The following is a 16,817-nucleotide window of genomic DNA, read 5'->3' as shown; positions in this document are numbered from 1 at the left end:
TTACACTTGTGAGGACCCTCACTGACGTAATGAATTCCTTGGCCCATTACCCTAACCTTTAACATCAAAACTACATGCCTAACCTCAAACTTTACTCTAACCCTAACCAAGACCTAATTGTAACGTGAACCTAAAACCAAATCTCAACCCCCCCAACAGGCCTTTGAAAACATTAGGACTGGCTAAAATGTCCTATCTTTAAAAAAACAATGTCCTCCCTCTATTGTTCAGAAATGTGTTTCAGTCCTCACTTTGTATAAAGTATACACACACACACACTACACTGCAGCTGAACCTGCATAATATGACTGTAACGTGATAATCAACAATGCAGTTTAACAACCTGCTTGATCCCAAAAACTGCATTTCAAATTATACTAATTAAAGGTAATTTCCTGTTAAGGAGGTTCTTTCCGTAAGTGGTGAGTGTGAGCTTAAATGGCAATTAAAAAAAGAAGAAAAACAACGAGTGAACTGCAGCAACTTAACAAGGTTTCCGTGACAACCCCGTGGACTTCATAAAACAACCAACAACCTCATTTATTCTAGAAAAGCAACTGATTTTAAAGTATTGACAGTGCTCTTGTATAGGCGGACTATGTAAATACCGGTAATGTCTAAATTGATAGTCTATCAATGATGTCAACCTTGCCTGTAAAGAGTGAAAAAAAAAAATACAGAGCAGAGACAGTAACGGATCGGCTCACAGATATGATTTAAATGTCAATTCATTTTGCAGCCTCTTTTACAGCTAAAGAAAGGTCAGAGCCGTGAAATACACAACACACATCTCTCTCTCTCTCTCTCACAAAACTAAATCACACTGCCGAATCTAATTGCAAGTGGACAAAGCAGCCAGTTAAAGATCCAGATCGGACCACACCCAAATATGATGAGTAATGACAGCATGACATCGGTGGTGGTGGTGTGTATTGGGAGTTGGGGGGGGGGGGGGGGGGGGGGGCTGGAATGAGAAGACAGGGAATAGAGAGACGCACTGTAGATTGGACATATAACCTTGATACAGTCACATGATACACCAGAGAGTCAGACGACTGGAAGGAGTGAAAGTCAAGACGACCACGCCCTGCTGCGACCGAATCTACACACATCTACACACCGTCAGGCACACACATGGAAACATCTGATGTGTGACTGATATACCAGGATCATGACTTGCTCCAGTCGTCCTCCATTGCTACCATACTAACAGCCCGCCCCACCTCCACAGACTGACAGGCATCAGCCCTGCAGGCAGACAGCAACGCCACATTAACTGATTGCTTTTTGCTACATTAGACCACAGCCTTTTATCTCCTTTTGCCAAAGCAAATTATGAAGAAGAATTCTTGAAGAATCTAGAAATGGAGAGTAAGACTTCATATATACAATATTTATCTGTCATTATTTATTCATTAATTTACATCCTGCATCTGACCCCAGGTTTATGAGGTGATATATCCAGAACCTAAGTCAGTAAAATCCACCGCCGGCAACCATAACCAATATCCACTGTTTCTCTGTGATACAGAGGAGCTGCTGTGATACACACCGCTTTGGAAATGGCCCTCGTGCTAATTTATGGCTTTCCCTTTTTTTTTTCCCTCTTTGAAGCGCTTGCCTCGGTCCTGTGGGAACACATGACGTCAGTTTGCCAGTCCTGTTAATGAGATGAGAGAGAGGGACCTAAAAGCCACTGGAAAATAAACTACCATATTCCAGTCAAACTGGCATCGCACTGATGATGTCATCAATGCCCAGTTGTACCAATTAGGGCGAAGCAATATATCGATTTTATATATCAGTTTTGTGATATGAAACTAGATGTCTTAGATTTTGGATGGTGTAATATTAAGTGTTGTCTTTTCCTGGTTTTAAAGGTTGCTTTATAATAACGTGATGTAATTTGAACTCTGAACTTACCAGACTGCTCAATCCTTTGCCTTTACCCAGTTTTTAATTTGTAATTTATTTATTTAAGAAAGGACAATGTAAATCCACATTTAAATAAGTGTAAATGCAAATCTGAATTAGACTCTTGTAATATATGATTTATTTGATCACATTTTGATCTTAAGCTTTGATGGTCATTATATCCACTTTACTGATGATTATCAAAAATCTCATCGTGTAAATGTTTCTGACAGAACGAAAAGTAAATCCTGCAATACTGATTCAATATCAGTATCGAGGTATTTGACAGTGGTGTAATGAAACAAAGGAATAATACTTTGTTATAGTACTTTAGTATTTTTGGGGAATATCTGAACTTTACTTGCTGCATTCAGTCCTTTAAAATCTTTGAAAGCAAACTGGTTTGCTTCATTTTGAAAACATGGGAAAAAAGGTATCAGTGACTTGGCAAGAAATTTCCCACAAATTGTAAAACATTAGTAAATGGGGACAAGAAAAATCACCTTAAAACAAAAGAGAGAAAATTATTAGAATTTTAACTAAAATTTGGGGGAAAATTCCAGAAAACTGTAATTATGAATCTTATAATTATTTTTTAATATTATGTTGTTTTAAAAAGTATATATTTTTTGGTGCTTGTTTTCAGTTCATTTTCTTTCTTACTTTTTTTCATTGCAATTTTTCAGGTAATTGTCCTGCAATTTTTATTATTTTTCCTTGTCAATATTTTGGGTCATTTTTTGCAAAGTTATTAATTTCCTTCTTTTAATGTTTTTGAAAGGAATCAGAGCAATTTGCTCAGGTGTCAAAGGGTTAAAGGAAGTGAAGAAGCCAGTAAGTGATTGGATCACAGGAGCAGTTTTTCAGACCGTATGCTGGTAGAAGTGGAGGCTGTGAGTTCAGATCAGTACAGCACAAAGCACTAAGATACTCCACTGGGATGCATTGTAAGAACAAATACAAAGATGTAGGAGTTACAGACATCTTGCCAAAAGACACCAAACTGACTGGGCTTTGAGCACATTATGTCTTGATGAGACAAAACTGAACTGAATTTTCTTATCTGTTTTTCATCTCCAGACCCAAGTAACAGAGTCACATCCCTCAAATGTTGCCTGTATTTGCAGTACACAAAAATTCACTGTTTTTGTTTAACCACCTTGACCTACTCTTCATGTGCTCACATTGCTAAAAATGTTGGCCGAATGTATTTTCCGTCTGACGGCTGATCTCAGCCAGCGTCAGATGACAAAGGGTACTGAGGCATAAACGAATTTCACCTCCAAGTTGGATGTATGATGAATAATGAAGCGTGTGACCTAAAATTCGCAGCGGCACACAGTCATACCGGGAATGCTGAGTGATGCTGTCAGACGGAGAGAGAGAGAGGAATAACCGGGCAGACAATTAGTCAGACAGACACAATAACACTGTGTGTGAGGGACAGAAATGATTCAGATTAAATAAAACAGATGTCTTTAAGTCTAATGTATAATTTGCAGTTACACTTTTTAATTTTGGGCTTAAACCAAACATGATGTCATGCTTAATGTCACAGAAATCCCAGATCCCAAGGCCTAAAACAGGCATTAACCCTTTAACACTCACACTAAGAAAAAAAAATCTGAAAATAAAAGTGTCTTCATACAACAAACATAGAAAAATAAATAAACAAAAATAAACAGATACATTTAAAAAAGAATGGAGTAAAAAGAAAACTGTATAAAATATATGGTAAAAAAACAAATTGTTATATTATGAAAATCTGAAAATGAAAATAACCTCATAAAATAAACAACGAAAAAATAAACATAAAAAATGAACAAATACAAATAAATATCAATAATGAATCTAGTAACAAAATCGGTTTAAAATGTATGGCAGAAGAAAAAAATAGTCAATTTAATAATTATAGAAATAGAATTGAGTAGTTATTGTATATTCCAATCACTAAAATGCATCATATAAAAACATCTGCATAAAAAGTTTTTAGTGAAGCAGCTTGATCGTAAAAAAAAATGCAAACCATGCGGCTGCAATGCCTGTTAAAGGGTTAAGGTGGTTTTACTGGGATGGACTGCATTGTTTTAAGATAAACTAAGCTAAGATAAGACAGTCCCGTATTAGTCCCACTGTGGGGAAGTTTGCAGTGTTACAGCAGCTATGAGGTACAAGATAAGCAGCAAAAGAACAATATAATAGTAAAAAAATAATTGCAACTATAAAAAATATTGAATAATAAAAAACAAGGTGCCAACAAAATTCCCTTAAAATCCCTTAATTCTCCAAGTGCAGGAGTTAAAAATTGCATCATGGCATCTTCCTCAGCATGAGGCAAAAACAGTCTGCCGCTTGCAGGCATATACGTGTGTTTGTGTGTGTTTGTCTCTGTGTACGTGCAGCTCTGTGAGCTGTGCTGCTCTCAACAACACAGCGAAAAGCTTTGATGCGTTTTCCTGTGAGAAAACCTTCACTTACCCAACTCAAACATGGTGAGAGGCAGCGGAGAGAGAGGCAGAAGGAGAAGAGGAAGGTTAAGAAGGAGCTGACGAGAGCTATATAGAGAAAGAGAGAGAGCATTTACATTGAAGGTGTTTGAGCTGAGCTTCTGAGAAGTTCATTGATCACCAACCGCGCCCTCCTCTCTCTCCCCTTTCTGACGGGAAACAGAGTTATAAGGCCATAATGAATAATTAACGTCTAAATGCCTCCAACTACCCCCCAGTCCAAAAACACCAGCCCTCTGTAGGACATGACTGGCAAAGGATGCATCTTACAGACAAAATCCTACAACATCCTCCCTTTATTGAAGGTATGTTGGTATTGTATGTTTCTGTAAACCATAAATAAGTTAGTTTTGCACGCTTCATATGTATCAAGTCAACGTTTATAAAAGCGACATAGAATATGAGCTGACTGTCATCTGGAGTTGAAGGGGATGGTGGATGGTTGGTCATCTTTGTGAAAGGGCCTGTCAAGCTGCAGACCACTGTTCCAGACCAAGTAACAACAAAACCAGTTATTTATCAGGGAGTGATAGGTGTGTTTCCAGCAGCTTTATAGGCATCAAATGTGGGTCTTATGTAGCAATCCAGCTACCACTTGGGCACCAAACATGGGTGTTTTTTTGTGAGCCAGCACTGTTTTTCCAGCTGCTTTTTAGACACCAAATGCAGGTGTTTTGTGGATTTCTAGGCACCAAACATAGGTGTTTTGTCTTGACAGGGCACTGTTGTTCCAGCTGCACCAAATGTGTTGCTTTTTAGGCACCAGTCATGGGTGTTTTATCATGACCTGGCTCGGTTTTTCAAGTGGCTTTTTAGGCACCAAATAAGTCACTTTGTAGGTACCAAACATGGGTGTTTGGTAGCTACCCAGGGCTGTTTTCCCAACTGATTTTTAAGCACCAACATGGGTGTTTTGTAGCCACCTGTTACTGTTTTTCCAGCATCTTTTAAGACACCAAACATGGGTGTTTTGTCGCTACCCATCACTGTTTTTCCAGGTATTTTTAGGCACCAAATATGCATCTTTTTAGGCACCACAAATGGGTGTTTTTTAGGCACCTAACATGGGTGTTTCATCATGACCTGGCACTGTTTCCCCGGCGGCTTTTTAGGCACTAAACGTGTTTGCTTTTTACATCAAACATGGGTGTTTTGTAGCCACCCATCACTCTTTTTCCAGCATCTTTTTAGGACTCAAACAGGGGTATTTTGCCACAACCAATCCCTGTTTTTCCAGCAGCTTTTTAGGCACCACATGATGCTTTTGCAGTAGGGACTGTGCCCCCCAAAGTGGGTATTTTAAAGCCAAAATGTAAAATTTTCTAACCATAACCAAGTGTTTTTTGTGTCTACACTTAAAGTTTTAACATATCAGCCACTTGATGTTGTGCAAATGTAATGCATAAGTGGTCTGCAGGATGTACAATACCAGCATTTTTTTCTGGCAGTTGGGTCGGTTGATTACGTCATGTAGCTGTGGCCAATTAATGCTATCATCTCAATGAATTATGTCCTGTTTATCCTTGCGGAGTTTTTTTGGTAACTTTTTGACTTTGTCTGTCCTCTTTCGATGAACAAGCTTTCATAACGATGACTATCTATGACTCATCAAGTAATGCTGTCTCTGCCCTTCAGACATCCATCAGGGTAAACAGGGGCAGTGGGGGAGATGGTGTCGGATATAACTAGGCCACCCAAACTAGTTATGAGGTACCATGACAGCCAAGGACTGTCCAGGATACAGTGTCAGGACCTGTTTGCACCCAAACATAGACATGCTGATGGTCCTTATAGATTTTGGATCCATGACAGGAATACCGATGCTTTTCTCACCACCCTATCACCATTACACGGTATGGAAACTCATACTTGTTGCTTGTATATTGCATCAGAGGTGGTCGATGAAGTAGCTCCTTGGTATTTGGAGCCCTGTGTGTCATGCCAAATATGGTCACTCTCTGAGGTGAATTTACCAAAGTGGGAAATGAATATTTCTGTGTCAGTTCTTTAGGTCAACTTTGTACACTGCAGAAAACATGGTTCAGAACAACAGAGAGAAGATTGTAGCTAAAATGATCAGGTCATTAATTTATTAGTCAATCAACAGATAATATATTATTTTTATTACCAAATAGTGATTTGATGTACTTTTCAAACAGAAATGCTGAAAAAAAAATGCTGGTTCCAGATCCTTAAAAATACAGTTCACATCTAAATATCTAAAAATACAAATTTCCTTTTATCTGTTTCTATTTATTAATAGATTCTTTTGTGTGTGAGTTGCAGAGCGTTGAAGTCATCGGCCGCAAAGATTTCTGCCTTCTCTCCAATATGATGGAACTAGATGGCATTTTGCTCATGATGCTCAAAGCTCGTTTTCTAAAAATCATGACATGGTTGCTCAAGATAATCAATAGAACTCGTTGTGAGCAGTTTCATGTAGGAACTCATTTCTTTCTACCAATCTACATATCCCAAAAGTATACGCAGAAAGAAGTGTGCATTTAGTCATGGACGAGAAGCTTATGTAAGATGTAAACATAAATGACCTCCTCCTTGGCTCTGAGCTGTAATGTTTGCTAGCTCACTGCTGCTAGGTGAGCTGGCAGTAGATGCATGCTTTCTTGCATGGTGAATCAGTTGTAGTCGGGTAGAAAGAAAATAGTTCCCACATGAGACTGCTCACAACAAGGTCTGTGGATTATCTTGAGTAACCAGGTCATGATTTCTGGGAAGAGACATTGCTGTTGAGTTTTTATTTTTTGAGCATCACAAGCTGTGTGCCATCCTGTTCCGTTATATTGGAAAGAAGGAAGACATCTCTATGGCCGATATCTGCAACAGCTGGCAACTCACACAAAAACAACCCAGATTTATATATAGCACTACAGTTAAGAGGAAGATATGACCGTTTGTTTCTTGAGGTGAACTGTCCCTTAAAAAAGCTGAACCCAGCAAATTCTTGACAATTCTGCTTCAAAAGAAATCAAACCATGATGTGATCATTAAAATATTACTTAACTGCTGATCGATGAATCAAATAATGGACTGACCACATCAGCCCTGATCTTCTCTCTGTGGTTCTGAACCATGTCTGCCACAACGGAGAAAGTTGACCTGAAGAACTGACACAGAAATACCCATTTCCCACTTGGGTGAGTGACCATATTTGGCATGACACTCAGGTCTCCAAATACCAAGAAGCCACTTTGTCGGCCACCTCTGATGCAATATACAGGCAACAAGTATGAGTTTCCATACTGTTTCGGTGTAGTTCGGAAGAAAGTCTCTACATCAAACTGCTGACAACAAGGTCTGTGATTATCTTGAGTAACCATGTCATGATTTCTGGAAAGAGACATTGCTGCTGATTTTTTTTTTCAATGCTGTAATGATTAGTCGATTATTAAGTCATCCCACTGAAGACTACATTGCTGGCTCCCAATCTGGGGGTCGCCAAAGCTTTATGAGGAGACACGAAGCCTCACTTAATTTTAAGGGGTGTAAGCAAACTTAAAAAATATAATATTACACAGTAGTAGTATGAAATGCTATATCTAAAAACAAAAACAAAGAGTGAATGGAACAATGGCCACATGACAGGGAGAAGGAAATGCTGGGATTGACTAAAAACCAGCCTAGTAAGTATGTACATACATATATATATATATATATATATATAAGTCTTGGTCTCGGTGAGCATGGTCTTGACTACAACACTACTATGCAATACTAAGGTATTTCAAAGGAAATGATGAATTCTTAATGGAGTTTGGTAACCATCAGTAGGAGCTACTGGAGTGGTCGACTTGCGGTCATATACAGTTCTCTGTGTAAGCACTTATAACCAGACAGGTGCTCTAACAGCTCTGGTAAATACAGCTGTGTAATGCTGCATGTGTGGGTGTGTTTGGGTGTTTGTACATGTACGTACACCCTGTTTTACTGCACCCACAGAGACCCTGGTCGGTCAAACTACTGGACATCACGCACGGGAAGACAGCTATGACTATGTGGGTGTGCATCTGTGTGTGTGTGTGGCTCTTCAGAGCTAATGTAATGAAGGCCATGGCTCCATTAGGACTCCCTTCCTGCAGAATCCCATCACACCACTCCCAGTGGGGAACCAGAGATAGACAGATAGGCAGGCGGACGCAGAGAGGCAGCACAGACAGAGGGGCGGAAAAGAGAGAGAGATGAAAATGTCAAAGGCTGCGGTGAAATCTGACCTCCCTGGCACATCAGGATCTTAGTGTAGGGCCCAGTGGTGGGGAGGAGCGGGGGGCAGACAAGGTGAAGAGAGGGAGGGAGGTGAGAGAAGTGGAGAGAAATGAGAGATGAACAGGGATGACAGCCAAGGAGGAAAGTAGGGTAAAGAGTAAAAGCCCCATTTTAAGTGAGAGGAAGTGAGGCTCTTGAGGAGGAGAGATGGATGGCAAGATGAAAAGAAAGTGGGGTAGAAATGCAGGAAGAACTGGAAAATAAAAGGAGAAAGGGGAATCTTCCAATAAAGCAGGGTATGAAAAAGTCAAATTATCTTATCCAAGTCATCTCTAGATAGAGACATTTGTATTTGGAGACTTTTATTCTTATACTCTGCTGGATTCCCGCTTCTCTCTGGCCTGGAGGTTCAAAGATTTCAATTACAAACACCAGACTGCAGTGGACATAAAACCTTGTCCTGAATTGATCTCTGCAAACTGAGCTCTTTAAGTACTCACTACTCCACCACAGGAAAGTGGACTGGCACAGGCAGAGGGGGTTGACAAATTATGACGCAGTCTGTGTATTGTTCAGATAGAGGAGAAAGCAGACTGCGGTAGGCCGGCACCAGCCTGGAGCACAGCGTAAAATGCCCAGTGACACAGGTTCAGTGAGCACAGAGACGCCGACACACAGCCACTTGGCTCGGAAGAAGCTATTTTTCTTGCGGGGACAATCACACCAGAGACGAGGCAGTATTTTTAGATCTGCAAGTACGAGGCTCACATCACATTGTGTCGCTCTGTCACTTTCTCTTTTTGCCTCACAGATCTGTTATTGCTGAGCTCTATCTAAACAATAAGTGTTATACTCCATTTGAAGGTCCCCTTACCTATCAATTCATGTTTTTGGACTTTTTTTTCCCTCTACCAGTACCACAGGAAACATAGTTTTCCACTTAACCTCAATTGGAAACTCAACAACAGTGTGTCTCTCTAGAGACAACATCCTGTTTACTCGGGGTAATTTAGAGACATTGCTGTTAACAGTTTTCATTGTAAGGTATTTTTTTTGTCAAAGGTAGGGAAAAGAGAAGCCAGGTTATTGTGTCTGGAAAGACATTTCTGCTGACACTTCCTATTGTGTTCAACAAAACCATATACAGGACTAAATGCAACTGTACACTCAGAAGAAGGTCAATAAGCTACCATTACCCAACTCTACAGCTTTTCAAAGCTCTCTAGCCTCTAAGCTCAATGCTGTGGTTTTAGCCTCTAGCACGCAAATTCACTTCAGTCTCACTGCTTTCATCAACCTAAATTCCAAAGGCAGCATGACTTTTCAGCAAAAAAGCACTAATAAAACCATTGTATGCTACCTCCTCAGCACCAAACTGCAGACGGACAAAATAGCAGCTATAGTAAGTAAATAACATTAAACTTAGCAAGCTAACATTGGGCATTTTTCACAGGAGGTGGAGGAGACTCAAACTTGAGCTAAAAGGAAAGTGAACATTAGATTTGTCAGGAAGCCAGATACATGACTCCAAATGAACGCCAATTTTGCTCTGCTGTCTTTTTAAATAGGCATATGTTTCAAACATATTAGCCAAAATAAACCATAAGCCAACATTATGTCAGGGTTGTTGCAGCTTGTTGTGACATTACTTGCCCCCCCAAGTGGCCAAAAAAAGCCACAACAAAACTTAACAATGGTCCACTCACACAGCTGTTTTCACTTATTTGTCTATTTAGATCTATTGTCAGGACTGGGCATGTGCAGATTGTGCTTTACTGACATCTACTTCAATCATTGCAACTACTTATGAGGAATGACTTACACCATAATTATTCTTATGGATCCACTGTACAATGCATGGATGGATAAAGAGAACTGGATACAGCATTGCATCCAGGGCCTTATTAGTTCTTATGAAAGGTGCTCAGTGAGACATGAAGTCAAACAAGCTCAACTTCGTGAGAAGGGCTGTGCGATATGACAAAAGATATCGTATGACAATAAAATAACGTCTATCATTTGATTTTATGCTATATGGTTTATTGCGATAACATCATCTGATAACGCTTGATTGATGCCTGATTTATTTAACCATAACAATACTTTGTTTAACTTAACTATAACAGTACTTTATTTAACTCTATACTTTACTTTTTAACATTAAAACAGTATTTTATTAAACTTTAATTTCACTGTAGTTTATGTAACTTCATTTTATGGCAGTAGCTACTTTATTTGTAACTGTATTTCATTTAATAATTTTGTATTTTAATAGTTTACAGTAGTTTAGAGGAGATTTCAAAATATTGAGATTTGTGTTGTGTATTGTGGAATAACCTAAAGATACTGTGATATTATTTTAAAGCCATATCGCCCAGCCTGATTCCAGAGAATAAAATCACCCAGATTTCCACATTGTTGGGCCCACAGAGCAAGCACACCAGAGTCTATATTTCCTCTGATGACCTCACATAACTCCCAGCTTAGCCCCACCCAGTGTCTAGCTTCTAATGTGTGTGTTTGAATTTTAAACAATGGCATAATCGAAAGGCAATGTTGACAATCAGAGGGCTATACCTCTATCTGTTTAGTATTTTTTTATCCAATCCTAGCTACCAGATGAAGTCAAAAGGACAAACCACAGAGAGATCAACTACTAGGACTATCTGGTGCCTCAACAAGGACACAATCATTCATCACCACTGCCACTTGTAATCGATCAGTGGGGCCAAGAAAGAGGCAATGCCGTGAGGGACAAAACATGGATCTCTGCAGTGGTGGATGATTATTCTCCTGCACCACCAAGGCACCTAAGATAGTGTTCTACCTTAACAGATTTGAACCCAAAACAACTTTAAGTCTTTACTGTGGATCAAAAGGAAGACATTTACCTCAATGTGCCCACTTTGGTACATTTATTAAATGTGTATATTTATGTACAAATATGAACCTGTTTAGTTTCACAGGTTAATGGGATTACTTTAAGAAAAAGTACAACTGTGCTTTTCAAAGCAAAAGCTTCTGAAGACGAGATCACAGCTGACGAGAAGTGCTTCTCCAAGTTCAGCTGATGTACCCATCTCCTATGTACTTAGGAGATAATGTAAGATCTGAAAACATGTGGCTACAGATCTCAGTAAATGGTACAAGATAAAAGATTAAGTAAGGTAAGAGTTGTGTGCAAAGATTGGCCTTAAGTGTGACTTCTTTTACCAATTTAGCCTCAAAAGAAGCCTCCACACTTAATGGAAATAAACTTTTGGGGAGAAGTTAAGGAGGAGTCTTCAATGTACAGTACTTCCATTACATCAAGAAAAATAACCACACATGCATGTTGAGCACAAGTTATAGCTATCATAGTTACATCTTCTTTCTGTGTATACGATGAAACACGCCAATATAAGAACAGAAATATTCAAAGTCATTTAGCATAATCGTGTTCACGTAATTGCGTACACTACACGTTTGAGCAGTGTCGCTTTAGACTTCTCAATGCTAATAATACAAAAGCCCCTGATTGCATCCAAGTTTATGGGCATCAAGGGCCCCGCCCTGAAAGAAGACACTACAGCGCGTGTCTATGCGCGTGTGTGCTTGTGTGTATATGTAGCACTACAGTCCATTACTGAAATCACATTAGCCTGAGAGAGTGCACTGAGACAGGAAACAACCATCTACCATCAAACCATCTCCTGACTCACTCGCTGAATACACAAACACACACATTACACGATCAGATCGAGATGGTAACACTTAGAGCTTTTTTTCTTGTTTAAGCCTAAGACATGTATGTAAACAGACATACTGATAGATATCAATGAAACAGGTCTGATATGGGAAATATGTGATGGAGTTGTTTTGTAGAGAAGAGAAGAGAAGAGAAAGCTGCATTGTCAGAATTTCAGTCCACACAAGGACATAAATACTTACTGGCAAACCAGCCCAGCCCAAGAGTGACCTTACAGAGTGCATTGTGGTAACACACACACACACACACACACACACACTTTTCCCATCAATTAATTATGCCTAGAGAGAACCACGCTGATGTGTCTCAGACAGAAGGCCATAAAACTACCAATATTTGAAATGGTCTGCCAAGTTGAGTCGGAGGGTAAATGGAGACAACCAGTGTTGTAGTGGAGGGTATCCACAAGTTTATACAAACCTTTTCTTCTGGAAACTGACAATTTATACCTCTATCAGCCAAAAGCCATTGGAATAAATAAATAGAGAATATACCCACTTCCTCCTCGGTAACTTACCTAACGTACACCTACCCTTACTATCACTACACCACTGACAACAGTAAATGTGGTCCATGTAAACCGTCAGTGGCATATCAAAACAGAATAGTATTGTAATATTTTTGCCTGGCAATACTGTATCAATACACAGATGCAAAGAAGCCTACTGAATTTTTAATAAAAAATGCCCAAATACAAATAAAAGAAAAAAATAAAATCAGTTAGCCTTCTTTTTCAGTCCACGAAATATAATTTAGTGCAACAAAAATGACTGATAACTGATGACTGATATAACAGCATATTATTAGGAAAAACAAGTGCTGGCAACATTTTCCTTTGGGGAAAAAGCTTCATTTGCAGTTTTAAAAAAAAATTTGATTGATCGCAATATATCACATTACTCAACAAATTGCAATATGCTTAACCCTTTGATACCTGGATTGTCATTAGTTTTCTTCACAAGCATTTAAACCTCTGCAAAATGAGAAAATCTGATTTTTTTTTTTTTTTCAAGAAACAAATAAAAAATCCTCATGAGCAACTTGGTGAGAAATGTCCTGCAAACTTAAAAAAAAAAAAAAAAAAAAAAAACCTAAAAGATGACAAGGGAATTATCTAAAAAAAAAAAAAATAACTGGGGAGGGGGGGGGGGGCGTTTCCAGAATCTATATTTATAATTCTCTTTAATTATTTATGGAATTTTGTATTCTATTAAATTTATAAGGACAACACATATTAATTAACATTTCTGGAAATTTGCCAGTGTTAGCCATCAGGCTAATTTTCAACTGTAATCCATTGGGAAGATGTTTTAAAGAAAAAAATTTTTAGGACGTTTTTGTCATTGTCATAAGCTTTTTGTTTGTTTGTATTTACTTTTTTTTCTTCCTTTCTCTATTTCTGTCTTTGTATTTTTTTATTTTTTTATTTATTTATTTTTGCTTATTATCAGGGGATGTTCTTGTAACTTTTTACTTATTCTCACTCGTGTTTTGGGTCATTTCTTGTTAACTTGCTCGTGGCCCTCACATGTTTTTGAAAGAAATCAAGCCAATTTGCTTTGGTGTGAAAGGGCTATAATCGCGATTATATCGTATCATGAAGCCAGCGGTGAAGTTGTAAACATTCCCCGATGCAGCCTGTTCGAGTGACTCGTGGAGTCAGTGCAAGTCTGCTAGTGTTTATTTTGACGGCCATTACAACTGGCACAATTGGCCTGTTTGGGGTATTACCTCACTCCCCTGTCTCTAAGTCTCTTATCAAAACAAATGGCATTTCTCTGCAGAGAAGCTTGCTCCTAACAATAGCTAATTTAATCGCAAAATATGAGAAAATCTCTCAGATAACCGCTGTGCTAAAGGCACGGCAACGCCTTCGACTGCTCTCCATAATCGCAGCCCATCAGCGGCGGTTTGTCAGCTCGTTACACGGCTGACTGGGCCGGTGAATGCGGGAGGATGCGGACGGACACCCACCTGCCGTATACGGTTCTGGTGCAGCGGTGGTGGAGGTCCACCCTCGGGGGATGTGTTGCTCGAAGAGGCCATTTTCAAGTCTCGGTCGGAGCCGCCGCCCCTGGAGAGGCTTCCTTCGGGGCTGCTTGACATTGTGACTCGGGCTGCTGCAGCTGCTGCCGGAGGAGACGCGGTCACTGAGGGTCCTCTTCTGCCGGTGTGAGGGGGATGTCCGTGCGGGGCCTCAGAGTCCACAAGGCTCGGCAGGGCCCGGACTCATGCTGCGGCGTCACACACACTGTTATGAAACGTGACAAAATGTGAGACAGTGATTCTTCCAGATTGTCAAAACCCAAAAACAAACGAGCGCTCCCTCCGTTCAGGGCTGCTCCCACTGTGAGTCTGTAGCCTGCGCACGTGTGTATGTGAGTGGAGATGTGAACGCGCCTCAGATGCGCTTCCCCGAAACTCCGCAGGATCTGTGCTGCCTTCAAGGAGAGTCGGAAACTTTGCAAACGCACCTTGATTAGGATGATTATTCTAAAAAAAAAATGTAATTTTCTGACACTCCAGATACTGAAATACAGTATCGCCTGTGGAGGCGAGATGAGCAAAAATAAAGGTGACTTACACTAAGTCATGATTGGCTGATGATTCTACTACTACTACTACTACTACTAATAATAATAATAATAATAACAACAGTAATAATAATCTTTATTTGCATAGCACCTTTCTTAAAACTTCACATACATATATGCACCAAGTGCTTTACATACAAAGATTTAGAAGACATGAAGATAAAATAAAATCCGTGAGTAAAAATAAGTTCTGAATATAACACAGAGTGCATCTTCACATGGATAAAACCCACTTGATAATACTAGTAAAATTCAGATTTAAAAAAAGATTAAAATAGAATGCACAGAATGCATAATATAAGATGGACCAATAAAGATAATATCAATAAAAATAAAGCTAAAAATAGCGCAGAAAATGTATAAAATTAACGAAAATACAACATAGAGGTGCAGCAATGCAGAGTGCAAAGCAGTTAACTTAGAGCTAGTTAAAGGCTAAAATTAAGAGATACATTTTTGGTTTTAGCTGATATTCTATGGCAACAAATTAAATATAACACTTCCTGTCTGTGTTTAATCTATTTTTTTTTAACATACTTCACCAGTTACAAAGTAGTTATATGGCCACAGCATCTTTTATTACCACTGAGAAAACAGCACTGCTCCACTTGATCCCCTATATTTTAAAAAAAAAAAAGACCTATAACAACAGCAAAAATCAGATTACAATTCCTAACCCGTGGCACCTGAACGCACCATGAAGCAGCAGTGCGCTTCTGTTTTGCTTTTTGTGTCCCCCACCCCTCAGTGCTCCTGCAGCAGCAGCAAGTTAACAGTGTGATGTCCCATGATTAAATGAAATCTGTATGATTTGCTTACAGAGAGAAGAACTGATGGAAGCTCGGGCACACTGGGCTGGGCTTACATAATGTGAGCTCCCTCTTTAGTATTCTTACGCCCCCACCTTGGCCTGCTGGGTGTCCTCAGTGAGCTACAAATTTAATGGAGGTTGACAGGGCAAAATCAATAACAAGGGAGACATGTGAAAACCAGGCAAGCGGAGGAGGGCGAGATGGAGAGGGAGGCGTTAGAAACCATGGTAAACAGATTAAAAACAACAAAAGCATGTTACTGTTGACTTATCATATTGTTCCAAGTCAGATATTATCTTAATTTAGGGACTGTACGTTATTTACCAGAGGAAAGGATGGGCTAGGGTGTAACTTTTCTTTGTTTTGTTTTTTTTTTTTTGTTTCTCTGGCAAGGGTCACAAGGACCGCACCCAAAGAATATACTGTACACTGCGTCTTCATTGGCCAAAAAGAGTTTTTGACTGATGAAGATGCATTGAGCGTCGAGATGTTAGTCAATTGCACCTCATTAATATTAGCACTTATTTATTGTTTGTTTGATTTTTAGTGTTTTTTTTTATTTTTTTTATTTGTTATCATGACCCTCCAACATCAGTAACCGTATTTCTTTCACATCCACACCAAATGTAGGTATGTAGGCTATGCTAAATTGTGTCATTTTTGCAATTTTAAAAGAAAGCATGCTTTTCAAACCTGATGAAGCGCTTGGTGGTCCAGAGGTTTTTTAAAATAAAAAAATAAACTAACATCTATGTAACATTTATACAGTAGTAGTATGTCCCTCTCTCAAGCCATAATAAAAAAATATAACTCCCTACCCAGTGCTTTAAAAGTTATTTGACATGGCTCCCCTGTTTTGCATGACCTCCTCCCTTTCATTAATAACCAACAGTCACTTATTTTCTTTTCTATGGCAGTATCAGTATCAGTATCATCATGAAAATATGACAATATGCATCAATGAGAGAAACTATTCATTCATTCAAAAAGCACATGCATGAAACAGCCTGTACTGAGGATA

The 16,817-nt window shown here is 39.1% G+C and overlaps 1 protein-coding gene across 1 annotated transcript in view; it reads right to left on the bottom strand.

Moving 5' to 3' along the window:
• Positions 1–14,757, bottom strand: part of LOC121941902 (ankyrin-2-like) — a 94,202-nt gene extending 79,445 nt beyond the window's left edge. Inside the window, exon 1 of the mRNA XM_042484878.1 lies at positions 14,365–14,757. Coding sequence (XP_042340812.1) covers positions 14,365–14,496 — 132 coding nt within the window. The 5' untranslated portion in view covers positions 14,497–14,757. The remainder of the gene's footprint in view (positions 1–14,364) is intronic.
• Positions 14,758–16,817: the final 2,060 nt, after the last annotated feature.

The sequence above is a fragment of the Plectropomus leopardus genome, chromosome 4 (assembly GCF_008729295.1).
Source record: "Plectropomus leopardus isolate mb chromosome 4, YSFRI_Pleo_2.0, whole genome shotgun sequence".
In the NCBI taxonomy this organism is placed as follows: Eukaryota; Metazoa; Chordata; class Actinopteri; order Perciformes; family Serranidae; genus Plectropomus; species Plectropomus leopardus.
Note: the sequence above shows the minus strand (reverse complement) of the source record. Positions and strands in the feature narration are given on the sequence as shown.